General features: G+C 39.1%; 1 protein-coding gene across 9 annotated transcripts in view; it reads left to right on the top strand.

Moving 5' to 3' along the window:
* The window catches only part of FGGY (FGGY carbohydrate kinase domain containing), a 459,452-nt gene that overhangs the window by 142,761 nt on the left and 289,975 nt on the right, over window positions 1-26,716 (top strand). For all 9 annotated transcript variants that reach the window (XM_034966197.3, XM_034966184.3, XM_034966174.3 and 6 more), the window contains one exon: window positions 17,343-17,458. In XM_034966197.3, the coding sequence (XP_034822088.1) occupies window positions 17,343-17,458 (116 nt within the window). The remainder of the gene's footprint in view (window positions 1-17,342; window positions 17,459-26,716) is intronic.

The following is a 26,716-nucleotide window of genomic DNA, read 5'->3' as shown; positions in this document are numbered from 1 at the left end:
ATGATCGAAACCCTCCCTTACTGAAATTTATGCTTATTGCTTTCATAAAAATGAAAAGCAGCTGCTTTTAACTGAAAATAGTTCTCTTCCTAAAGATGGTTATTCCATTATTCCATATCCTTCTCTTCCCTAGGCATAATTCTCCTTTCCATCTGACATTCCTTTTTGTTCTATATTTCCAAACCATTGAATACTACTCTCTCAACTTACGGTTTTTTGCCGAAGAAAACTTGGACTGGGTGTGATTAGTAAGTGATCGTTGATTTTAGATGTACTGAGAAATATGTCTCACACCATTAAAACTAGTCGATCCAGCCAGGCTGGTGGGTAACTGGAATACTGTGACCTCAAATGATATGTGGTGGTATCTTTTAAAGCCTGCCATCAACCATTCCCATCTCAGTTTCTCCAGTTGCTTAATTTATAAGACATAATTTATTTGTTATAAACTGCTTTGCAAGGTTCAAAAAAAAAAAAAAAACGGAAATGATACACCAGAGAATTAGATTGAATTTAGGCCATTTTCCCCCCTCATATCTGGTTTTTAAATAAGCCCTAAGAGTGCTCTCAATTAGAAAAACACATGGTAATTCTAAAGGAGATAAAAAAGGAACATGTACACTCCAAGTGCACTTTTATCTTTTCATATTTAAGAAACCCCACAAAGCTCCTTCTTGCAAATTAAAGAGGATAGCAAGCAGGCAGCTTTCTTTCCTCATTTAGTTTAGCAAGCATACTGATTTACATTTGAGTAGGGGCCTCTGATCTCTTTTGTTTGTGGGTGGCTTTGTTTGTTTTTAATATGAACTCATTTGAAAACTAAGCTTATGGACTGAGTTGCAAAGGTAGAGCTTCAGTCCAACACTCAAAGTAGTCTTCCTATGCAAAAATAAAATAGATATTTATGTATGTGGTAGTAGGTCAAAGAAGACATCAGTGATAACTATTGATTCAGTAAATATTAAACATCTACTATGTGTCCTCCTTACTAGGAAGACTAAAATATAGAATGTACCATCCTTGCATCTAGTGTGCAGTGTAGTATGGGAGAGAGAAATAATTTAGCAGGTGATCATATGCAAAAAATGCTATGATAGGAAGCAATTAAGGCACAGTGGAGGGGCAAATAACACACCTTTGGATGAATTCCCAGAGGAATTGACACCAGAAGGTGATTAGGATTTACCAAGGTTAAGAAAGGTGAAGGTGTTTCAGGAGTGCGTTACCAAGTACAGAAGTGAATGGAAGTGTGACCCATTCAAGATACTCTTGAGTTTGTTTCAGCCAGAGAACGGGCAAACAAGGGAAAACTTAAGTACTCTATCCTGGGTTCCTCAGGATGCACACTTTAAGGACGTTTTGCGTTTTTCTCTGGTATTTGTTTATTGAAGTTCTCAGAAGCTCCACAGAGCTAATTTCTGTAGCCTTTTGTGCTCCCATAAAGCTTTATATATGTACCCGCATTTAAAACTTTCTTACAATACTTTTTGCATTTCCTCCATATGTCTATTTTCCCATCTACCCTCTGAGCTAATCGAGGGAGAAGACCTAGTACTCACGTCTATCTATCTGCAGTGCCATGCTGAGTGCTTGCAGAAATGTGTTTGGGAATCAGTGAATCTCTCTATGAATGGCTAGAGCATTCTAAGTGGTTTTGCTTCTAACTGTGCAGGAGGGCACAGTTTGGGCCCAATATTGGTTTGCAAATTCAAGATAAGAACCAAGAATTTGATTCTTAACTCAATTTTATGTTGACTTGAGCAGGCTGAACTGGGTTGCTTATGCCATTATTTCATTTAGTTCGGATAATGGCTATCAAATTAGCTGACAACCCATCTCAGTTCCCTGTAGTATTCTTAGCAGTGTCTTAAAGTGGGTTTTCATTTGAACATTTCTTTATTATATTTTCTTTCTCAGAAGTAGCTAAGAGATGATGATGATGTTGATGCTGAGGAAAACAATGGTAACAAGAGCAGCTGCTTTTTATTGGGTATGTGCTATGTGAATTAACCGTGCACTTAACCTTTTAATGAATTTATGAGATAATTACTACTGTTACCTTCTTAACAGATGAAGAAAATGAAGAGCAAGGAGGTGCTCTTACTCACTAGTGAATGATGGCTTCACCATGTCTGATCCAAACTGTACTCTGTAATGCCTTCTTCATAGCAGCACTAAAATCTAAAAGTCTGGAAGAGTCTTTAGGAGATCAGTTATTCCATTTCACATCTGGGTGCAGGATTATGCTTGAACTGAATGCCTTGGTCCACTGCCTGAAATGTATCCTCTACAACCTTTGTCCACCTGGTGAACTCCTACTCATATTTCAGGACTCACAATTCAAGCTGCTACTCCCAAGTGAAGCTTCCTTAATATTCCCAGGTAGAGTTGCCCTCTTCCTCTGTTGTTCCTATTAAATATCTTGTATTTCACTCATGAAATTCACCAATCATGCAGAGGGTATGTTTCTAGAGGCAGTTTGTATAGTTGTTAAAGGCATGGACTCTGCAGCTAATTGTTTGGGTTCCAACTCTAGCTCTACCCGTATTAGCTAAATAATATGGTGCTCTCTTCCCGTGACAGACTGTTAATTCCTTGAGGCCAGATAATATTTACAAGAATTTCTTAAATGGCTAAGTCACAAAATTGTCATGTTTTTTACCTTAATAACAAGTCTGAATGTATCCTCCTTCTGAAGAGCTGATGTATTGTTTCTGCTGGTTTCTGCATCTTGATCCCTGAAAGATATTGAAAACCTAATTTTAAGGCCATTTTCCTGTTTGTTTGTTTTCGTTTTTGTTTTTGTTTTCCATTTCTGTTTCCTTTCCCTCTTTTCCTGTCCTTCCTTAGAGACAGGACATCTTGAAAGCTACGAAATCTTCAGGTCTATACTTCTACTTCACCAACTTCCTTTTAATGTTTTTACCTCTTTGTCTTGTGTGGAAAATCTTAATCTGACTCTTTCTGCTTTGTGTCAAAGGGATACTGTTCATGTTAAAATTCTCAGCTCTGAGAGGTATGTGAGTAGGCCGTTCCTTGGGTGATGGGACAGTTGACATCATATCTGAGAAGAGCATCACCGTGGTGCCCTTTACTTGTGGCCGTTGTCATGATGACAATCATAGCCACCTGGAGCACAGTGGCCTGACAAAGACAGGAATAGGAAGAGGGAAATAATTCGTCCAACACTTTTGTATTTTGCACAATGGGAAAAGAGTGGCATCATTTCTAGATCCTAAACCAAAATTGATAGAAAAAGAAGACTAGAATCATAAGATCTGCTAAATATTCTCAGGGGGTTGAAGTATCAAATATCTGCAGATGGTATCACTGAGCAAAATCAAGGAGAGCAGTTTAGGATTTTTAGTATGAGGGAAATGATAATGCTTTTCAGTACTTCTTAGAGTTGTCAGTGTCTCATAAAAGATAAAGAATATTTGTTGAGTGACCACAACTTGCTGGGTACTGTGCTACACTACAGTATAGTATAGTTATTACTGAGAATTTGTAGAGATAATCCTAGCTTATCAAGGAAATATTTGTTTTATAATTTGTTCAGGTGCTTATTTATATTGAAGAATATTCTCAAGTTAAGATGATTTTTTTAGATACTCCAGAGGCCAGAATTAATCATAAAGGGCCCTAACAGCCAAAAAGAATTGAAATGCACTAGGCCAATTGGCAGACACTATTTCAGTCTGCTCTCTTTCATCCTTTGCCAGGAATCGTACATTATCTCTTTAAGGCAGAGCAGCATTGGATGACCATATATTAATATGATAACTTGCTTTTCCTTACCCCCCACCCCCCAACTAGTGGCTTTAGAATAGCTTTGCTATTTTTCACTTATTTCTTGCCAGTAGCACTAGATCCCAGGCTTACCGATTATGCACACTTTAGATAACTTTGGGTCAGCTCAGTACTGAACAAATGGCAAGTCAGGAATGCCATTAAGACTGAAGAATGTTGGAAGATAAGGATTATATAGACACCACTGTCCTTTTATACACACTGTGTTGTCCTGTAATTGGATAGGCCAAAATGAGTTGACACTGGAAGAGGTATTTTAATATTGGAGCTTATAAAATGTTTAGAAATGTTTTCCTATCTGAGTCAGACTGAGATAGGTATGTATGTTTTCTGTATCTTCTGAGTGACACTGGGAAATAGTTATGATTGGGAATAGATCTTGGTACCAATAACCTCATATATACACTAGGGTAGACCTTGCAGAGGAAGCTGGCACCAGGGCATGGGACCGTGAAGCAAAGGGGTTCAGAAGAACTAGAGAGTGGTCCAATAATGAGTCTTCAGATGGCCAGAGGCAAAGGCTGAGATCAAGCCTCAGGTCCAAGAAGCCAGAATCATAAGCCTGAAATAATTGAGTGAGAAACCCAACATTACTAGAATGGAGAAGAGGCTAGGGGAAAGGCAGGAGCAAACCCAAGGGCTGGGGGTCTGAAGATGTTACCATCACAAGGCAGCCCCATTTTAATGGCCTCTAGCCACAGGGTTTGCCATTAAAAACTGTAGGAGTAGACAGATGCTTGATGGAAACCCTTGACCCCGGGTCTTTGCTCCCTTAATGAAGGAATCTAAGGCAAAGTAGAGATTCTTTTTTTAACATTTAAACTTTATTTTTAATTGACAGATAATAATTGTACATATTCATGGGGTACATAGCGAAGTTTCCATACATATAATGCATAGTGATCAGATTAATTAGCATATCCATCTCAAGCCTTTTTCATTTCTTTGTGTTGGGAATGTTTAATATCCTCTTTCTAGTGATTAGAAACTGTATAATACATTATTGTTAACTGTAGTCATCTTACAGTGGTATAGAACAGGGCTCCCCAACCCCATGGGGTTCTATACCACTGTAGGATGACTAGGGTTAACAATAATGTATTATACAGGTACTGGTCTGTAGCCTGTTAGGAATCTGGCTGCACAGCAGGAGGTGGGCGGTGGGCTAGTGAGCATTACCACCTGAGCATCACCTCCTGTCAGATCAGCAGTGGCATTAGCTCCTCAAAGGAACAGGAACCCTATTGTGAACTGCGCACGCAAGGGATCTAAGTTGCACGCTCCTTATGAGAATCTAATGCCTGATGATCTGAGGTGGCACAGTTTCATCCCGGAACCTTCCTCCTCGCAACCCCCCGCCCATGGAAAAATTGTCATCTACAAAACTGGGTCCTGGTGCCCAAAAGGCTGGTGACCGCTGGTATAGAACAGAGTTTATTTCTCCTTATCTAGTTGTAATTGTGTATCCTTTAACAGATCTCTCCCTATCTTTTTACATGTCCTTTGATACCATAAGCTCTATGGACACCCTATAATATTTCTTCATTATACTTACCCTTCATAGTAATTACTAGAGTGAGCTCTTCATGGATTTTTCTCTTTTACTAGACTCTAAGCTCCACGAAGGAAGAGATAATATCTGTGCCTGGTACATAGTAAGAGCCTAATAAATATTTTTGGAAGGAGGGAGAGAAAGAGGGAGGAGGGAAATAAATGGCTCTTTTGCTCCTTTTCTTCATGCCAGGGCAACACTCAGCTTCTGAGGTATGCACAGCAAGGATCTTGCTGAGATGGGTGTGGCCACTTGCTGCCTCACTTCCAGCCCTGGGCACATGCAGTTCTTTCCACCTGGTGCAGTCCTCTTCCTCCCTGCTCTGGCACTTGCCTCTGCTTCCATTTCTGCTGCTGCTTCTTTTTCTAGTCTCCTGCAGCCTAATCATCCTCTTGACACATTCTTTCTTTAACCATCTGAATGCCTTCAGTATGGTTCCTGTGAGCTCTGAATGTTCTGGAAGCCATTGTTTTGTTTTGATAATTTTGAATATTTTACTCTTGCTCATTATGGATTAACTTTACAGCTGAACTCTCAAAACCAGACTTCATTTTCCCAACTTGAGAGAACATCTCATTGTTGTCCCTGTGTCCTTGCCTATGGCACACATCTCCCGAACACCCTTTTTTACCAGAACATCCTCACAGCAAACCTAAGGCAGCTAACTGCTTTCTACAGCTCTGTGCTTCTTGACCTGTTCCATCTGTTTTATTTTCATATTTTTCCTTTGTTAAAAAAAGGAGATAACAGACAAGAAAAACACGAGAAATTAAATACCTCAAAATTACTGTACATTTTCACTTGGAGTAACCAGTCTTTGTAATGTTTTGTAAATATCTTTCCCTGAGTGGGCCTGAATAAGCATATAGTTAACAAGCATGGACTTTTAATTGATCAGGGCAGGTTTTGAACTTCTGTCCTGCTCTTTCCTAATGATACAACCTCCAATGACTTAACTTCTGAGCCTCAGTATTCTCTTCTGTGAAATGGAAATACTAATAATAGTATCCTCACAAGTTTGTTGTGATATTCAGTAACCCACATAAAATTTCTATGCATAATGCCTGGCGTATAATAGGCACTAAATAAGCTGTCACTTGTTTTCTTTACTTTCCTGCTTTCTCTCATATTGCCTCTAATTAGTACCATCCTTATTTTTTAGGGGACAGATCCAAATCCGTGAATCCAGGGGCTTCATCACGATCTTGGAATATTTTGGTGGCAACTTTAAGATCTTTTGTTTTCTGACTCTTAGATCTCTTTCTTTTGGTGGCATGGGAAAATTCCCTCAACTCGATTATTTATTCAGTTCTTTCATGCTCCCCATATTGTCATGGCCACGTTTGAATCATGTTATCGGCAAGTCTGACCGAAAAAGCAATTTAATATTGCCCTGTGTTGCATCATTGCATATATTATTTCAGCCTGTCACGGGCCTGTCAGCAAGTCTTGATGAAGTACAGAGCCAATAGTAACAGGCCTGAAATCTGACAGCTCTTTAACAGAAGCTGCTCCGATTGGTGCAGTGGTATTTCTTCAGAAATTAAGGCCTTCTTGGTCTCTTTGTTGATACAATTAGCAATCCAATCTGAGTCATTTTATCTCCCAACGAGCTGTATCTTCAGGGCTGGTAATTCAGTCTGTTGCATGGCTTGGAAAAACAGAGCCATCAGAGGCCTGTGATGTACCAAAGGCTGCAGCCAGGAATATCTTGGTAATTTATCCCCACTCTCAGCTCTAATTATTCTGTTCTTCACTAGCTGGTTCGATTGAGACTCTCCAGGTTCAGCCTTCCCTAAGCAGAGAACAAAAGGTTTCCCTTGAAAGTTGGGGCCTGGCAATGTCAGTACAGTGAGCTGCGTATAAATAATGCAGCAGTGCCGGCTTCATTTTTATAAAATCTTGGTGGAGAAATGCATGAAAATGATCAGGCCCCTGGAACTCAGCAGGCATGTGCTTTTGATGTGCGCCTTGCTCTGAGTAAAAGCAGGAGAATAAAAAGTTCTTGTTTGTGCTGAGGCTACTTCATGGTCTCTGGCTCGGATTTTGGTGACCCTTTCGCTTTGTTTCTGATAGAGTCTGGAGGCTCCTACCTAACTAGGAAAACTCTGATATGTATATAGAGGGAAATACCTTCAGTAACTATTTTCTGATTGAAACTAAAGATGATGAAAATAAAGATGGTGATTATAGTAGCTTTACTTATATTAGCTTTACTTACATTCTCCCATTTTAATCTTCCTAAGGTTAGAGTTATCTGGCTAGGCTATTTTCTCTATACCCTCTGCTCTCCCAATTAGCCTTATATCTTTTCTTTTTTCTGGTCAGATTCCCCAAAAATAAATATTCAGGGTGTGAATCTAGCAGCCAAAGCTCTGGGAGCTGAGTCGGGGAAAGGAGCTTGAGGGCTGGCCTGCAAAAAAGCAGATACTGAATCAGTCTCTTTTTGTCAAGATACTCTACCCTTACCTGGCCCTTTTACCGCACCCTATCTAAGGGTGGATGCTATGGTTTGGCTGTGTCCCCACCCAAGTCTCACCTTGAATTGTAGCTCTGGTAATTCCCATGTGTTATGGGAGGGACCCAGTGGGAGATAATTGAATCATGGGGCTGTTTCTCCTCCTGCTGTTCTTATGGTAGTGAATAAGTCTCACAAGATCAGATGGTTTTATAAGGGGGAAACCCCTTTCACTTGGTTCTCCTCCTCTCTTGTCTGCTGCCATATAAGACGTGCCTTTTACCTTCCACCATGATGGTGTGGCCTCCCCAGCCACGTGGAACCATGAGTTTATTAAACCTCTTTTTCTTTATAAATTACCCAGTCTCAGGTATGTCTTTATCAGCAGTGTGAAAATGGACTAATACATTGGACCTTAGTACTTTTCTTCCGTAGTGTGGGAGAAGTAGTACCCTGGTTGCTAATAGTGAGGTCACATGGGATCTAATTACTTCCTAAACATACTTTTTGTACCATCTGCTGTTTTTAGCCTCACTTTTATCCTCACTTTCAGGGGTGGTGAGCACCACCACCTCCTGAACTTTTTGGGTCTCTGTAGGGTAATCATTTTGCTTCTGGGTTTTTCCTGCTGCTGTTTAGGTTTTACCTTTCTCAAGTCTACCAAGAGAGTTACTACTACCATGGTTTTTGGCTTTTAGATTTTCGATGCTGTCATCTTCTATCCTGTTCTCATTGTGGGTTTTTGCCTCTTTGAAACATTCTTGTACAACCATTTTGTTGGAATTTTTAAAGGGCACAGAGTTCAACACGTGTAGTCAATCTGGCATCTTTAATCAGAAGCCTCTTTTTGTTTTTGTACTTTTTGAAATAGGAAAGAAGGTCTGCTAGAGATCTGGCATGCATTTGTGTCTTGGGCAGTAGGTGGTGGGAGGAATGTGAGGTAGGCAAAACCAGGAGAGCATTGTTGGAAGGCTCTCCTGGTTCCATTGAGGTTAATGGTCTATGCAAGGAACCCAGTGTTCTGCTTCATGCACTCCAGGAGTCTAACTTTTGTCTCTTCTCCAGCCTGCATACAGAGCAGTATCTAAAGATCTAGGCTTTATAATAGAAGCCATTAAAAAATGATTAGGAACCTGAAAGCTTCCTTCTATAACTGAGATCTGAAGGTTTTTATTCATTCACTTAATTAACATGCATTGTGCTCTCAAAATTTGCCAGAGTAGCATTGTGCTTATTCATCCATATAACTGGATGAAAAAGGCAGATATGGACCCTGCTGTGGGAGGTTGTGGCCTGACCTTATATACTGAAATTTCCAGAAGGCCAGATAGAGCATCAAGAAATAAAATAAAATAATAACATTCTTTTATGATAATGAGATAGATCCTTCAGTGCCTCCTGGTCTTCCCCACTCATACACACTCATGCCTAAAATAGTCCACGGTTCTGGACTCCTTTAGTGGGCCAGATCCTTTCATCACCATGGGCTGCTGAGACCACTGGAATTTCAGGCAAACCTATAAAACAGGGGCAGCTTTAGGTGACCACATTCTGTCATGAATCCTTGATTTCATATACAGTTTTTGCATTACATGTTTGCTAGTCCTAGGCCAAAACAAAAGGAGAAAAGATCTAATTTTAGCTGAGTTCGAGTTGCCTTTCTAAAAATTATGATTTCTTCTTTATGAGTCTTTTTGGTGAATTGACCCTTTTCTCAATATGTAATGTACCTGTTTATTCCTGGTAACATTTCTTGTTCTGAAGTCTACTTTGATATTAATATAGCCACCTCAGCTTATTATTTGTATCTGCATGCCTTATCTATTTATTTATTTTTTGAGACTGAGTCTTGCTCTGTCCCCCAGGCTGGAGTGCAATGGCACAATCTTGGCTCACTGCAACCTCCACCTTCCAGGTTCAAGCAATTCTCCTGCCTCAGCCTCCTGAGTAGCTGATTACAGGCGCACACCACCACGCCCAACTAATTTTTTTTTGTATTTTTAGTAGAGATGGGGTTTCACCATGTTGGTCAGGCTGGTCTTGAACTCCTGACCTTGTGATCCACCTGCCTCAGCCTCCCAAGGTGCTGGGATTATAGGCGTGAGCCACCACACCCAGCCGGCATGCCATATTTTTGCATCTTTTTACTCTTTATCTTGCATTTTTATATTGAAAATAAGTATTTTTTGTTTGTTTTGTTTTGTTTTGTTTTTATCCAGGCACTGTGACTCACCTCACACCTGTAATCCCAGCTACTCACAAAACTAAGGCAGGATGATTGCTTGAGGCCAGCAGATGGAGACCAACCTCAGCAACATAGCGAGACCCCCATCTCTAAAAAATAAAAAAAGAAAAAGTAATCTGGGCATGGTGGTGTGTGCTTATAGTCTCAGCTACTTAGGAGGCTCAGGTGGCAGGATTCCTTAAGCTCAGGAGTTAAAGGCTGCAGTCAGTCCTCATCATGCCACTGCACTCCAGCCTGTGTAACAGAGTGAGCTCTTCTCTAAAAAGTAGAATAAGTTTCTTTTAAACTCCATATAGTTGGGTTTTATTTTTATTCAGCTTTATTATCTCTGCCTTCGCACTAGAGATTTTAGGTCATTTACATTTATTGGTTGGGTTTTAATCTATTTTCTTTTTCTGTCTTCCATATATTCTATATAATTATTCCCTTTTCCTGTATTCTCCAGATTACTTAAATATTTGTTAGTATTCCATTTTATCTCTAAAAAGTTTTACCTCTTGCCGGTTTCTAATATGCATCTTTCACTTATCACAGTCGACCTTAAAATAATTTTGATGCCTCATTATATATAATACGCTTTCATATCTTCCTGTGATTTGTGCTATTATTCTCATATGATTTGTTCATGCATTGGATTGTATAAAGATTTAAATTCAACTTTTTTAAAGAAATTTAAGAAGGGAAAATTTATGTCTCTTGTATTTACTCACATATTTAGCAGTTCTGATACTCTTCATTCCTTTGTGTGTGTTCACATTTCCATTTGGTATCTTTAACCCATGTAGTTTCTGCATGAATTATAAAGTATTCTCCTTCTCCCTCCTCCTATATGAGTATACAGAATTGAGTTTGTTGATTGTATTAACACCCTTTAATTCCCCAGTAGTAATAATAATAGCTATTATTACTCTTATAGTTTACATGTCTCTTCACATTCTGAAAGTACAATCACATATTTAAATAGAATTGTCTTTTTTCAAATGCTTTTTAAATTTTAGAAGCTCTTGTTTCATATATTTCATACTACATTGTTTGGTTCCTAAAATATTATGAATGGTAGTTTTCTTGGATTGAGCATTTTGTCATTATGAAATATTCTTCTTTTCCTTGTTAAATATTTTTGATCTTGATTCTACTTTGATACTTATATTGTCATTTAAAAATTTTTTTGTTTGTATTTGTTGTAGAACATTTTTGAAAGAAAACTGAATCACATTTTAAAAAATCTGAATTATAAACAAGGTATAGCTTAATTTTAACCACAGTATGATTAATCTTATCTTTTAACTGGTTGTGGAATTCAGCCCATTCACATTTGATGAAATACTGAGATAATTGACCTTATTTGTTCCATCTTATTTTGTTTTCTATTTATATTACATCACTCCCCATTCCCTTTCCTTTTTGTTTTGTGTGGTTTATTGGTTTCACTGGCTTGTTAATTTTTTCTTTATTCCCTTTTATTCCTTGTTACTTTGAGAGTTCTACTAAGTGTTTTGTTTCTACTAGTGGTTACATTCTCATTCCTTATAACCAACAATAAACTTATGTTCTGCCTAAACATGTATATGTATTTCAAGGAACGTTTTCTGTGTACCCCTTCTCTAGACTCTTACTTAATATTTGCTTACTTAATGTTTATTTTCAGTTCCAGACTGTTACTAAGTTTTTGTTGTTGTTGTTTGTTTTTTTTTGTAGAATAGCAAGCCTATTGTATTTTAAGAAAACTCAATATTACAGATTCCTGCTTACATTATTATTATCCACTTAGATTTCAATACATATATGCATATATTTTTATGCATATATGTATATGTTTAAGCATATTATGCACATACATGCATATATATACATACATGCATGAAAGAGACACACAGAGTGAGAGAGGATCTCAGTGTCTACTGGTTCCTCTAGTCTTTGATTTCCACCATATTGAGAAAGCTGCTCTGAATCAATTGTTATTTGGTTATACTCTTTCTCAAGTATTGTCCTCAGACAGTGCTTATGAGAAGTTTACTTTTTGAATCCTTGTGTGTTGAAAATATTTTTTTTGCCTCTTACAGCTAAATAATATTTTCTCTGGGTATAGGATTCTTTAATCAGTTTCTCGTAATAGTTTGTACATTATTCTAGTGTCTTCTACATTCCAGAGTTGTAGATGAGAATTCCCTTAGCTAGGATTAATCCTTTGTAAGTAACCTATTCTTTCTGTCTGGAAGCTTGTATAATTTTCTGTTTACTCTTGAAATTCAAGTGTTTCCTGGATTTACTTCCTGGACTTAATGAGACTTTTAATCTGTGGGCTTAAATCTTACTTCAGTTCAGTATAATAAAATACCTAGCCCTGTATTCATTTAATTACAGTATCTCCCTCATTTGTTCTTTTCTTTTTTATTTTATTCCTTTTCTCTCTCCTAAAAAACACACAATCTGTTCTGGAATTTCTGTTATTCTCATGTTAGGCTTCTGGAATCTGTCCTCCAAGCCTCTTATCTCTTCCATCATTATGTCAATCTCTTTGTATCTTTGCTACTTGTAGTAGCAAAGTGGGAGAGATGGTGAAATGAATGAGCAAAGACAGTTACTATGGTAAATTAAGATAAAGATAAAGATAAAATTCAGATGTCATATGTCATATTTCATTTACTTGGTCTTCCAGAGCATTAATTTGATTTTCATTAATGTCAGTGATTTTTTAGTTCTTCTGTGGAAATTTTAAACTTAAAATCAGTATTTATGCTTCCAGAAAGAATTTTTTGCATTCTTCTGATTTCTCATTGTTTTCATCATTAGAAGATTCTACCATATTTTTCATCATTTCTACTTCTGTGGGACTTGCCTCTTGTAGATGTTCTATGTGGTCTCTCAGGTGAACTACTCCCATTAAGTTAGTTAATGTTTTTGTTTTGCCTACTCATTGATAAATGCTATTTTGACTTTCATATAGGTTTTTAGTATCTATTCTGCATTAACAAGTCTGAAAGCAGTGAAAGGTACATCAGTTCCTGCCCTGGCACTTGGGCTGGCAGTCACCCAACCGGCCAACAGCAAGTGGCCCCTTCTTTCTTCTTAGAGCACCCTTGGTGGAAGCAGCACTCCTCTCTAGCTGCCAATCTTAGAAGCAACTCGGACTGCCAGTGTAGCCCTGACTCTGTAGGGCCCCTATCTCTAATTCTAATTTTACAAACCTTTGGGTGGGAGTGACTAGTAGGTACAGCTTGCCTAAAGGTGAATAGTTATCCAAAGAGGGCAAGTTGCTAAAACACTTCAGGAAATGTCAAAACTGGTCTTAATAGAAGACTCAGGGAGGGGTAAGCCCTTTGTTCTGCTGCTAGTACCTTGCCTTTACCCACTAATAATATGAACAAAGTCCTATGTTTTCTTTCTCTCCTGGAGAGTTTTGGAGTACCTGTGGCTTCAATTGTACTCACTAAACTTTACCAGTTCTGCTGCTTAATAGCACGTCCATATTACCCATCAGTTTGATTTAAAGAAACTCAATGAATTGGACCCTAATATTGTTTGAATAATCCCAATGAAGGAGGGAGTTGCCAGAGGCATCTGTAGCCATAAAACTTCTGTAGTCATCTTCACTCCAGGCATACTCTCTTATTTTAACTTCTTGTAAAGACCAAGACATCCCTAACTTTCCCTTTATTGGGGAAAAAATCTGCTTGGAAAAACTTAGTTATGCTGTGAAGTGTTGAGTTTTTAAACTATTGCTGTATTATGAACCACAACCAATGCTTGTTAGTTTAATACAGTAATCATTTATTTGACTCATGGACAGCTCATTTAGGCTGTGCTGTGCTAGGTGATCCTTCTGGTCTCAGTTGGACTCACTCACTGGAGTCTTAGCTGACTGATCCACGTTGATCCAAGACAACCTGGGGGTATCTGATCCAGATTGAGCTCAGCTGGCTATTGCCCTGCTCCATGTTTCTCTTATCCTCCTCATGGGACCAGTGGACTAGCCTAGAATGATCTCATGGCAGTGCCAGAGGTGCAAGAGAACAAGCAGAAACACATAGAATCTCTTGAGGCTCAGACTCGGAACTGGCATGCAGTTACTTCTGCTTCCTTATTTTGGCTAAATTCAGTCATGTGACAGAATCAGAAGTCAGAGGTAAGGAATCAGAATCAGAGGTAGGAAAGGAAGCCCTGCCTACAATGTGGGGGACAGGAGGAGGAGGGTGCAGTACTACAAAGTTACATGGCAAAGAGTGTGGGTATGTGGAGACATGAAGACTTAGGGCCATGAATTCAACCTTTATCAGCTGTTGAGAAATACAGTGCAATATTTTAAACTTACAATGGTACCTCAAGAGAGAGAGCCACGAGTTTAGCTTGGAGGTAGTAGAGAAACTTTCACAGAGGAGCTGACGTTGGAACTGGACCATAAGGACAACCTGGAGTTTACCAAGCAGACAAAGATAGGTGAAAGGATAATAATCCATTAAGATGGAAGGAAAAGTCAAAGTAGAGGCCCAGCACTCTACAGACAAGAATGGGGACATCTGGGGATTTAGGAGTTACCCTGTGTGATTGGATCATTGGAAACAATCCTTCTATACTGCCTTTTGCTCCCTAATATTACTCTTGCCAGGGAGCTATCGTACCTCCCCAAAAGTTGGAATTTCAGATGTCATATGCCAGGAGGAGTTAGCGTATTGTATACTCTTCAGAACATGTTACATAGGTGGGCTGCCTTCTCCACTTATTAAAGATGTATGTTGCTTTAAAAACCGTGAATAATTTAGCATGTTTCTAGAAGTGCTCACATTCCTTCAGTATATTTATGCCACTTAGCATAGCTCAATGTGTTCTGCGATCTGTGCCACATGTAAAAAAATCATTAATGATAAGTGACATTTGTTGGCTTTCAAAAGACATTTAAGCCTCACTCAGTGCTACCTCCTCTATGAACCCCTCCTTGATATTTCCTCCCTGTCTCCCACCAGATTATGTCAGGTTCTTCCGCTAAAGGCTTTCATTTCTCCCTCTACTTCCTTCAGAGTATTTATGGCTGTTTGTTAGTATATGATTTTAGTTGTGATTATTTGATCAATTTCTGTCTCCCCAATTAAACTTTCAGCTTCTGTGACTGCAAAAGACTAGATATTTTGCATACCACTGGTTTCCTGGATCCTAGTATAGTGCCAGGATCATAGTAACTGAATATTAAACATTTATTAAGTGAGTGAGTGAATGCATGAATCTATGTGAATGACTGAATGAGATACATCTAGACTATTGTCCTTGTGAGATAGGTTTTGGGTTATCTTTAAAATTGCATGAGCTCCCAGGTTTACCATTTACCTACCATGTAATGGACAAACGATTCATTCTTTAATGTTTCCATTCAGTCGGTGTTCATTGTGGCTTGTCATAATCCTGAATGTGAATGAGGTATTTGTGATACAGAGAAGAGTAAGGCTGATTCTGTGCTGACGGAGTTGCTGGTTTAGTGGGAGAGATGGTGAAATGAATGGGCAAAGACAGTTACTATGGTAAATTAAGATAAAGGTATGTCCAGATTGGAACTTGGAGAAGAAGCTTTTCACTCAGTCTGCCCTTCATTGGGGCTTCCTGAAAAAGGACAATCTGAGCTGAGTCATGAAGGCTAACTAAGAGTTAGATGCATAATGGGGATGACTGTTCTAGGAAGAATGAAGCAAAAGGGTTCAGTACACAGGGAAGTGGGAAATCAAGGCTCACTATAGCAAACTCCAAATAATTCAGTATTGCAGAATGACAAGGCAAGGGTGAGGATGGCCAGAACGGAGTGACTGTGGAGATGGACACAGTCATATCACAAAGGGTTCTTTAAGCCCTGCTGTGCATTGGACTTTGTCCTGAAGTTAGAGCGTAGCAATTGAAGGATCTTAATCTGAGATTGACATAAAATATTTTACTTTATAAAGTTTGCCCTGGGCACAATATGGAGAACAGATTATAAGGCAATAAGACTGTAGGGGAGCAATATGAAGAAGCAGTTACTTACCCGGCATGATAAGGGCTATGGTAGAAGACATACTCCATGCTCTGGGAAATCAGAAGAGGAGTGCCTAACCCAGAACTGGAATCTCAGCCTAGGCTAAAGTAAGAGTTTGAATTATCATGGTGAAGAAGCTGGGATGAGTTTTCCCAACAGATGGGGGTAGGGCAAAGGCACTGAAGTACGTCAGAACATGACTTTCTTCAGAGAACTGCAAGTAACTTTTTATTGTTAGACTACAGAATATTAAGGGTAAATTGATGAGAAATGTAGCTGGAAAGCATCTAGCGTTCAAGTCTTCCTCCTATTAAATATTGCCTTAGACTGGGATGACCATACTATTTATTATCTCCACCAGACACTTTAAAAACTTTTTTTTATCATAGAAACTTTTGAACATGTAGCGAGAGTAGTATAATTAACACCCATGAACCCATCACTCTGTCCCAACAACCACCCATGACCAATCTTGCCCTTAGCCACATGCCATTTACTTCTCCTTCTCATGTTACTTAAAGCGCATTCCAGATACCATGTATCTTATACAAACATTTTCAGTATGTATCTCTAAATGATAAGGAGCCTTTTGTTAACATAACCACAACTACCAATATCATATCTACAATTTCATAATTTTTTTAATCAAATAGCAAGGTTATAATTTCTAATTATCTCACAAATGTCATGTAAACGTAGATGTAAATACAAATATTCATATACAGATTGTTTAATCAGGATCCAAATAAAGGACTGAAACTTTTTTTTTTTTTTTTTTTTTTTTTTTTGAGACAGAGTCTCACCCTGTTGCCCAGGCTGGAGTGCAGTGGCACGATCTTGGCTCACTGCAACCTCTGCCTCCTGGGTTCAAGCAATTCTTCTGCCTCAGCCTCCCGAGTAGCTGGGACTAGAGGCATCCACCACCACGCCTGGCTAATTTTGTATTTTTAGTAGAGATGGGGTTTGACCATGTTGGCCAGGCTGGTCTCCAACTCCTGACCTTAAGTGATCTGCCTGCCTCGGCCTCCCAAAGTGCTGGGATTACAGGTGTGTGCCACTGTGCCCAGCCAGGGCTGAGACTTTTGAAAGTGAAGGAAGGTACTATCCGTAATTAACAGGTATCCATGGAGACTTTTTACCTAAGCAAGGATGTGTCATTATCTACACTGGCTTATTCCACTTCTTTAATACCTCTGCAGATACCTGGACGGGTATTTTGCAAAATATAAAGGAAGCCTCACTCATATGATCAGTTCTATCTATATCTCTTCTATTTTCTTAGGTCTCTCTGCTCCCTGGTGTGTAAGTGGACATATTCAGCAGAGAAAGGCTGGGACGACAGTTTCTGGAAAATGATTGGTTTGGAAGACTTTGTTGCAGATAATTACAGCAAAATAGGTAAAAGAATAAAACATCTGTAGAGTGATTATGTGCATTGGAGGATCTTGATGGGTTTGTTGTTATTGTGGTTTGTATGTTTCTTGTTTTTGTATGCATGAAAATACAGGAATGAAGTTCACTTTTTCCAAGACAAATGAGTTAATTATGATGGGTAGGCCATGACTAGTAGGCTCTTGCCTTAAGATTTATATGAACTGAGTAGAGATACATGCTATGAAAATCTGCATTGAAATATAGAATCAGAAATTGCGCTGGGCGTGGTGGCTCACACCTGTAATCCCAGCACTTTGGGAGCTGAGGCAGGCAGATTGCTTGAGCCCAGGAGTTCGGGACCAGTCTGGGAAACATGGTAAAACCCCATTTCTACAAGAAAAATACAAATGTTAGCCTGGCCTGGTGCATATGTCTGTAGTGTCAGCTACTCCGGAGGCTGAGGTGGGGGGATTGCTTGAGCCTGGGAGGCAGAGGAGTTTGCAGTGAGCTGAGATTGTGCCACTGCATGCAGCTTGGGCAACAGACAGAGCAGAACTCTGTTTTGAGGGGGAAAAAAAAATGGGCTAGACTGAGGAAGATATTTGCAAGGAGCAGCTTGGGAATGGCATACTCAAGGGGCTGTGTATGGACTGCTTCCAGTCAGTACTACGAAAATAATTTTACAAATTAGGTTCACAGGACAAGGCAAGGCTGTGAACAGGTAAAAAATAAAGCTAAAAGATCAATATTAGAAAATCTAGAAAAAAGCAGAAACTAGAACGAGTCAGTGGCTCCTAACTAAGGCCTTAGGGTCTCAGACTAAGGCCTTTTATGTGGGTGGTAAAGTACATCTTCTATGTCCCAAGCACATTTCTCTGTGCTTGTATGTACCTTGTTTTATATATTTCTCACAACTACTGAAAAAAGCACTGTTGCATGTTTACAGATGAGAATCAGAGAGATTAGTAACCTTGCCTAACCTGGCATGGAATCAATAAATGGTAAGTCAGGATCGAAATTCTCCCAATGGGAGGACCTAGAAGGAACTAATATTTTACTGGAACACTAATTTCAGCTTCAGTTACCTAATGGTTTAAGTGATTTGTAAAATGTATATGCCCTCCAAAAAATTAGTTGTTTTTTGCTGAATATTCCCATGGTATGTTGTTAAACATAGCTTTATTAGTGTATATATTGATTACCTGTATATGTGTCTTGATTCCTCACTAGACTGTGAGCTGTTTGACATAAGGATTTTCACTTATTTACCTTTGTATTTCCTGTCCTAGCACAAGGCATGGCATATTTTCATATCTCAGTGACTTTTTGATTAAAATATTGAGATGCTTGGTACTAGGAGGTTGGCACTCTTTCCTTTAAAAATCTGTAATGATATTTACTGATTTTAACATTATCTTTGGCAATTGGGTATAACTTCAACTCTGATTTTCTGATTATTTTTATATTTTTCTGCTCCTCTTTCCTGCCTCACACATGACACATGTTTAATTAGTATATTAGCTCTGCTAACGTAGCAGTATCTACAAGAAATATTCATTAGAAGTCCATAATGTTAATCTAGCAGAAAATTTCCAGAGTAACTTTATTAGATTTTTTCCCTGTTAAGTTAATGGATTTTTAATGGATTTCCTAAGGAGACATATCATTAAGCAGAATATTGCTGTACGTGAATTAGAACTTACCCATTTATCAAAATTAATTGTGTGATGTTTCCTTTGATTTTCGCTTCTGGACACTTGAGCTTGTAGTTTCAGTCTGAGCCCAAAGTAGAAGATATTTAAGAGGCTGTTTATTCTCAGTTGTGACTTTCAGAAACTCCTCTGGAAGCTACCTCTAGACATTCTTTAGCAATTCTTGGAACTATGAAAGATGAATCTCAGAAGCCTCCCTATGAAGTGTTAAACATTTCCAGTGGCCTCATTGCCCGTCAAGATGTGGGCAATATAGTGTGAAACCTTTTAGCAGATTTGAGCATTGAGCGTCCTGGATTTGAGCATTAATACAATTACCATAATTTGCTCCATGTGGAGCTTTTAGCCAAGCCTTTACCAGGCTTCCTGGGCCCATGCAGTAAATAAATGCTTTCCCTGAAAACTGAACACCTCAGCAACTGATGGTCTTATGGAGGAATATTTTTAAAATGAATTATTTATGAAGTGTAAGTTAAGGATCAAATGCAATATTTATATGGTGCATTTCAAGGACAGGAGAAAAAATTTACAGCGTTTTAAGTAATAACATGCAAGTTTCTAAAGCTAAAATGTTACTACCTAATGCCTTCTTTCAAGGAGGTATTTGGATGGCTTGGTTTGGGAACATTACACAAAGTAAGGAAAAATAGTTTTGTGCATCAAAAGAATATAGTAGAAATTTCTTTACAATTGAATAGAAATTTCTTTACAGTTGAAACTGTACAAGTTGACTTAATGTTCAGAATTGATGGAGAAAAACGAAACAGATTTTGGGTAGGAGATTATATAGCCCTACTGACAAAATGATCTGTGTTCAATGAAATGATCCAACAAACTGATCTGTGTCAATAAATTTTGACCTTTAATTCCACATGAATAATTCCCCAGTTACCTATCTAATCCTAAACATCTATCAAAAGCAAACAGGAAGGAAGAGATCAGCAGGGAGAAAGGACCTTAGGAAGATAAGCAACATCCCACCTGTTCTAATTGATTATCCAGGTGCCATTTCAGCATGCTGTGGTTGCCTTTTTAATTCCTGGGAAAATCTCTTTGTTCTACTATTGGGGTAGCCCACTTTATGAAAAGTCGTGTGTGCAACATGGCTGAATTATAGAGTGATTATCTGCATTACTAACAGGGTTTGTCATATAAAGGGATTCAGTGTATTAGCTTATAGATCATTCCTTTATTTGGGACCAGGGAAGCCAGGCAAAGAAAAATGTAAATTCCAAGTCCAGGAAGTTAGTAAGTGTTAAGTGAGAGGCAGAAATGAAGATAAAGGGCAGGAGACAGTTTCTTGAGTGGAGGGAGGCTGCTTTTTAAATGGGTTTCCTCGACCCGGGAAGCACAAGGGGTGGGGGAGATTTCCCTTTCCTAGACAAGGGAAGCCATGACAGACTGTATCTGGAAAATTGGGACACTGCCGCCCAAATACTGGGCTTTTCCAACAGTCTTAGCAAACGGCACACCAGGAGATTATATCCTGCGCCTGGCTCGGCGGGTCCCATGCCCACGGAGCCTTGCTCTCACTGCTAGCACAGCAGTCCGAGATCGAACTGCGAGGTGGCAGTGAGGCCAGGGGAGAGACTTCCACCATTGCTGAGGCTTGAGTAGGTAAACAGCAGCTCGGAAGCTCGAACTGGGTGCAGCCCACCACAGCTCATCTAGGCCTGCCTGCCTCTGTAGACCCCACCACTGGGGGCATGGCGTAGCTGAACAAAAGGCAGCAGAAACCTCTGCAGTCTTAAACGTTCCTGTCTGACAGCTCTGAAGAGAGCAGTGGTTCTCCCAGCACAGTGTTTGAGCTCTGAGAACTGGACAGACTGCCTCCTCAAGTGGGTCCCTGACCCCCGTGTAGCCTAAATAGGAGACACCTCCCAGTAGGGGCCGACTGACATCTCATACAGCTGGGTGCCCCTCTGGGATGAAGCTCCCAGAGGAAGGATCAGGCAGCAATATTTGCTGTTCTGCAGTATTTGTTGTTGTGCAGCCTCCGCTGGTAATACCCAGGCAAACTGTCTGGAGTGGACCTCCAGCAAATTCCACTTTATGAAAATTCCTGCAGCTGAGGAACCTGGCTGTTAGAAGGAACTCTAACAAACAGAAAGGAATAGCATCAACACCAACAAAAAGGACATCCACACCAAAACCATCATCAAAGACCAAAGGTAGATAAAACTATAAAGATGGAGAGAAACCAGAGCAGAAAAGCTGAAAATTCTAAAAACCAGAGCACCTCTTCTCCTCCAAAGGATCACAATTCCCTGCCAGCTACGGAACAAAGCTGGACGGAGAATGACTTTCACGAGTTGACAGAAGTAGGCTTCAGAAGGTCGGTAATAACAAACTTCTCCGAGCTAAAGGAGGATATTCAACCCCATCGCAAGGAAGCTAAAAACCTTGAAAAAAGATTAGATGAATAGCTAACTAGAATAAACAGTGTAGAGAAGACCTTAAATGACCTGATGGAGCTGAAAACCATGGCACAAGAACTACGTGACACATGCGCAAGCTTCAATAGCCAATTCAATCAAGTGGAAGAAAGGGTATCAGTGATTGAAGATCAAATGAATGAAATCAAGAAGAGAAGTTTAGAGAAAAAAGAGTAAAAAGAAACGAATGAAGCCTCCAGGAAATGTGGGATTATGTGAGAAGACCATATCTACATTTGATTGGTGTACCTGAAAGTGACGGGAAGAATGGAAACAAGCTGGAAACACATTTCAGGATATTATCCAGGAGAACTTCCCTAACCTAGGAAGGCCAACATTCAAATTCAGGAAATACAGATAACACCACAAAGATACTCCTCAAGAAGAGCAACCCCAAGACACATAATTGTCAGATTCACCAAGGTTGAAATGAAGGAAAAAATGTTAAGGGGAGCCACAGAGAAAGGTCACATTACCCACAAAGGAAAGCCCATCAGACTCACCGCGGATCTCTCAGCAGAAACTCTACCAGCCAGAAGCGAGTGGAGGCCAATATTCAACGTTCTTTTTGTTTTGTTTTGTTTTTTATTTTATTTTATTTTTTTCTTTTTTTATTATTATTATACTTTAAGTTTTAGGGTACATGTGCACAATGTGCAGGTTAGTTACATATGTATACATGTGCCATGCTGGTGTGCTGCACCCATTAACTCCTCATTTAGCATTAGGTATATCTCCTAATGCTATCCCTCCCTCCTCCCCCCACCCCACAACAGTCCCCAGAGTGTGATGTTCCCCTTCCTGTGTCCATGTGTTCTCATTGTTCAATTCCCATCTATGAGTGAGAACATGCAGTGTGTGGTTTTTTGTCCTTGCGATAGTTTACAGAGATATAGATCAATGGAACAGAACAGAGCCCTCAGAAATAACGCCACATATCTACAACTATCTGATCTTTGACAAACCTGAGAAAAACAAGCAATGGGGAAAGGATTCCCTATTTAATAAATGGTGCTGGGAAAACTGGCTAGCCATATGTAGAAAGCTGAAACTGGATCCCTTCCTTATACCTTATACAAAAGTTAATTCAAGGTGGATTAAAGACTTAACCGTTAGACCTAAAACCATAAAAACCCTAGAAGAAAACCTAGGCATTACCATTCAGGACATAGGCATGGGCAAGGACTTCATGTCTAAAACACCAAAAGCAATGGCAACAAAAGCCAAAATTGACAAATGGGATCTAATTAAACTAAAAAGCTTCTGCACAGCAAAAGAAACTACCATCAGAGTGAACAGGCAACCCACAAAATGGCAGAAAATTTTCGCAACCTACTTATCTGACAAACGGCTAATATCCAGAATCTACAGTGAACTCAAACAAATTTACAAGGAAAAAACAAACAACCCCATCAAAAAGGGGGCAAAGGATATGAACAGACACTTCTCAAAAGAAGACATTTATGCAGCCAAAAGATACATGAAAAAATGCTCATCATCACTGGCCATCAGAGAAATGCAAATCAAAACCACAATGAGATACCATCTCACACCAGTTAGAATGGCGATCATTAAAAAGTCAGGAAACAACAGGTGCTGGAGAGGATATGGAGAAATAGGAACACTTTTACACTGTTGGTGGGACTGTAAACTAGTTCAACCATTGTGGAAGTCAGTGTGGTGATTCCTCAGGGATCTAGAACTACGAATACCATTTGACCCAGCCATCCCATTACTGGGTATATACCCAAAGGACTATAAATCATGCTGCTATAAAGACACATGCACACGTATGTTTATTGCGGCTCTATTCACAATAGCAAAGACTTGGAACCAACCCAAATGTCCATCAATGACAGACTGGATTAAGAAAATGTGGCACATATACACCATGGAATACTATGCAGCCTATACACCATGGAATACTATGCAGCCATAAAAAATGATGAGTTCATGTCCTTTGTAGGGACATGGATGAAATTGGAAATCAACATTCTTAAAGAAAAGAATTTTCAACGCAGAATTTCATATCCAGCCAAACTAAGCTTCATAAGTGAAGGAGAAATAAAATTCTTTACAGACAAGCAAATGCTGAGAGATTTTGTCACCACCAGGCCTGCCTTACAAGAGCTCCTGAAGGAAGCACTACACACGGAAAGGAACAACCAGTACCAGCCACTGCAAAAACATGCCAAATTGTAAAGACCATCGATGCTAGGAAGCAACTGCATCAACTAATGGGCAAAATAACCAGCTAACATCATAATGACAGGATCAAATTCACACATAACAATATTAACCTTAAATTTAAATGGGCTAAATGCCCCAATTAAAAGACACAGACTGGCAAATATGATAACGAGTCAAGACCCATCAGTGTGCTGTATTCAGGAAACCCATCTCATGTGCAGAGACACACATAGGCTCAAAATAAAGGGATGGAGGCAGATCTACCAAGCAAATGGAAAAAAAAAAAAAGGCAGGGATTGCAATCCTTGTCTCTGATAAAACAGACTTTAAACCAACAAAGATCAAAAGAGACAAAGAAGGCCATTACATAATGGTAAAGGGATCAATTCAACAAGAAGAGCTAACTATCCTAAATACATATGTGCCCAATACAGGAGCACCCAGATTCATAAAGCAAGTCCTTAGAGACCTACAAAGAGATTTAGACTCCCACACAATAATAATGTGAGACTTTAACACCCCACTGTCAATATTACACAGATCAACAAGACAGAAGCTTAACAAGGATACCCAGGACTTGAATTCAGCTCTGCACCAAGCAGACCTGATAGACATCTACAGAACTCTCCACCCCTAATCAACAGAATATACGTTCTTCTGAGCACCACATTGCACTTATTCCAAAATTGACCACATAGTTGGAAGTAAAGCAATCCTCCGCAAATATGAAAGAACAGAAATCACAACAAACTGTCTTTCAGACCACAGTGCAATCAAATTGGAACTCAGGATTAAGAAACCCACTCAAAACTGCACAACTACGTGGAAACTGAACAACCTGCTCCTGAATGACTACTGGGTAAATAATGAAATGAATGCGGAAATAACGATGTTCTTTGAAACCAATGAGAACAAAGACACAACGTACCAGAATCTCTGGGACACGTTTAAAGCAGTGTGTAGAGGGAAACTTATAGCACTAAATGCCCACAAGACAAAGCAGGAAAGATCCAAAATTGACACCCTAACACCACAATTAAAAGAACTAGAGAAGCAAGGGCAAACACATTCAAAAGATAGCAGAAGGCAAGAAATAACTAAAATCAGAGCAGAACGGAAGGAGATAGAGACACACACACACAAAAACCCTTCAAAAAATCAATGAATCTAGGAGCTGGTTTTTTGAAAAGATCAACAAAATTGATAGACTGCTAGCAAGACTAATAAAGAAGAAGACAGAGAAGAATCAAATAGATGCAATAAAAAATAATATAGGAGATATCACCACCGATCCCACAGAAATACAAACTACCATCAGAGAACACTATAAACACCTCTATGCAAATAAACTAGAAAATCTGGAAGAAATGGATAAATTCCTGGACACATACACCTTCCCAAGACTAAACCAGGAAGAAGTTGAATTCCTGAATACACCAATAACAGGCTCTGAAATTGAAACAATATTTAATAGCCTACCAACCAAAAAAAGTCCAGGACCAGACAGATTCACAGCTGACTTCTACAAAGAGGAGCTGCTACCATTCCTTCTGAAACTATTCCAATAAATAGAAAAAGAGGGTATCCTCCCTAATTCATTTTATGAGGCCAGCATCATCCTGATACCAATGCCTGGCAGAAGCACAACAAAAAAGAGAATTTTAGATCAATATCCCTGATGAACATCGATGCAGAAATCCTCAATAAAGTACCGGCAAACCGAATCCAGCAGCACATCAAAAAGTTTGTCCACCATGATCAAGTTGGTTTCATCCCTGGGATGTAAGGCGGTTCCACATATGCAAATTAATTAACATAATCCATCACATAAACAGAACCAAAGACAAAAACCACATGATTATCTCAATAGATGCAGAAAAGACTGACAAAATTTAACAGTACATAATGCTAAAAACTTAATAAACTAGGTATTGATGGAACATATCTCAAAATAATAAGAGCTATTTATGACAGACCCACAGCCAATATCATACTGAATGGGCAAAAACTGGAAGCATTCCCTTTGAAAACTGGCACAAGACAGGGATGCCCTCTCTCACCACTCCTATTCAACATAGTGTTGGAAGTTCTGGCCAGGGCAGTCAGGCAAGAGAAAGAAATAAAGGGTATTCAATTAGGAAAAGAGGAAGTCAAATTGTCCCTGTTTGCAGATGACATGATTGTATATTTAGAAAACTCCATTGTCTCGGACCAAAATCTCCTCAGCTAATAAGCAACTTCAGCAAAGTCTCAGGATACAAAATCAATGTGCAAAAATCACAAGCATTCCTATACACCAACAACAGACAGACAGAGCCAAATCATGAGAATTCCCATTCACAATTGCTACAAAGAGAATAAAATACCTAGAAATCCAACTTACAAAGGATGTGAAGTACCTCTTCAAGGAGAACTACAAACCGCTGCTCAATGAAATAAAAGAGGACACAAACAAATGGAAGAACATTGCATGCTTATGGATAGGAAGAATCAATATCATGAAAATTGCCATACTGCCCAAGGTAATTTATAGATTCCATGCCATTCCCATCAAGCTACCAATGACTTTCTTCACAGAACTGAAAAAAACTACTTTAAAGTTCATATGGAACCAAAAAAGAGCTCACATTGCCAAGACAATCCTAAGAAAAAAGAAAAAGCTGGAGGCATCATGCTACCTGACTTCAAACTATACTACAAGGCTACAGTAACCAAAAGAGCATAGTACTGCTACCAAAACAGAGATATAGACCAATGGAACAGAACAGAGCCCTCAGAAATAACACCACACATCTACAACCATCTGATCTTTGACAAACCTGAGAAAAACAAGAAATGGGGAAAGGATTCCCTATTTAATAAATGGTGCTGGGAAAACTGGCTAGCCATATGTAGAAAGCTGAAACTGGATCCCTTCCTTATACCTTATACAAAAATTAATTCAA

Source organism: Pan paniscus, chromosome 1, assembly GCF_029289425.2.
Source record: "Pan paniscus chromosome 1, NHGRI_mPanPan1-v2.0_pri, whole genome shotgun sequence".
NCBI lineage: Eukaryota > Metazoa > Chordata > Mammalia > Primates > Hominidae > Pan > Pan paniscus.
The sequence above is the reverse complement of the archived record's forward strand: the minus strand, read 5'-3'. Positions and strand labels throughout refer to the sequence as shown.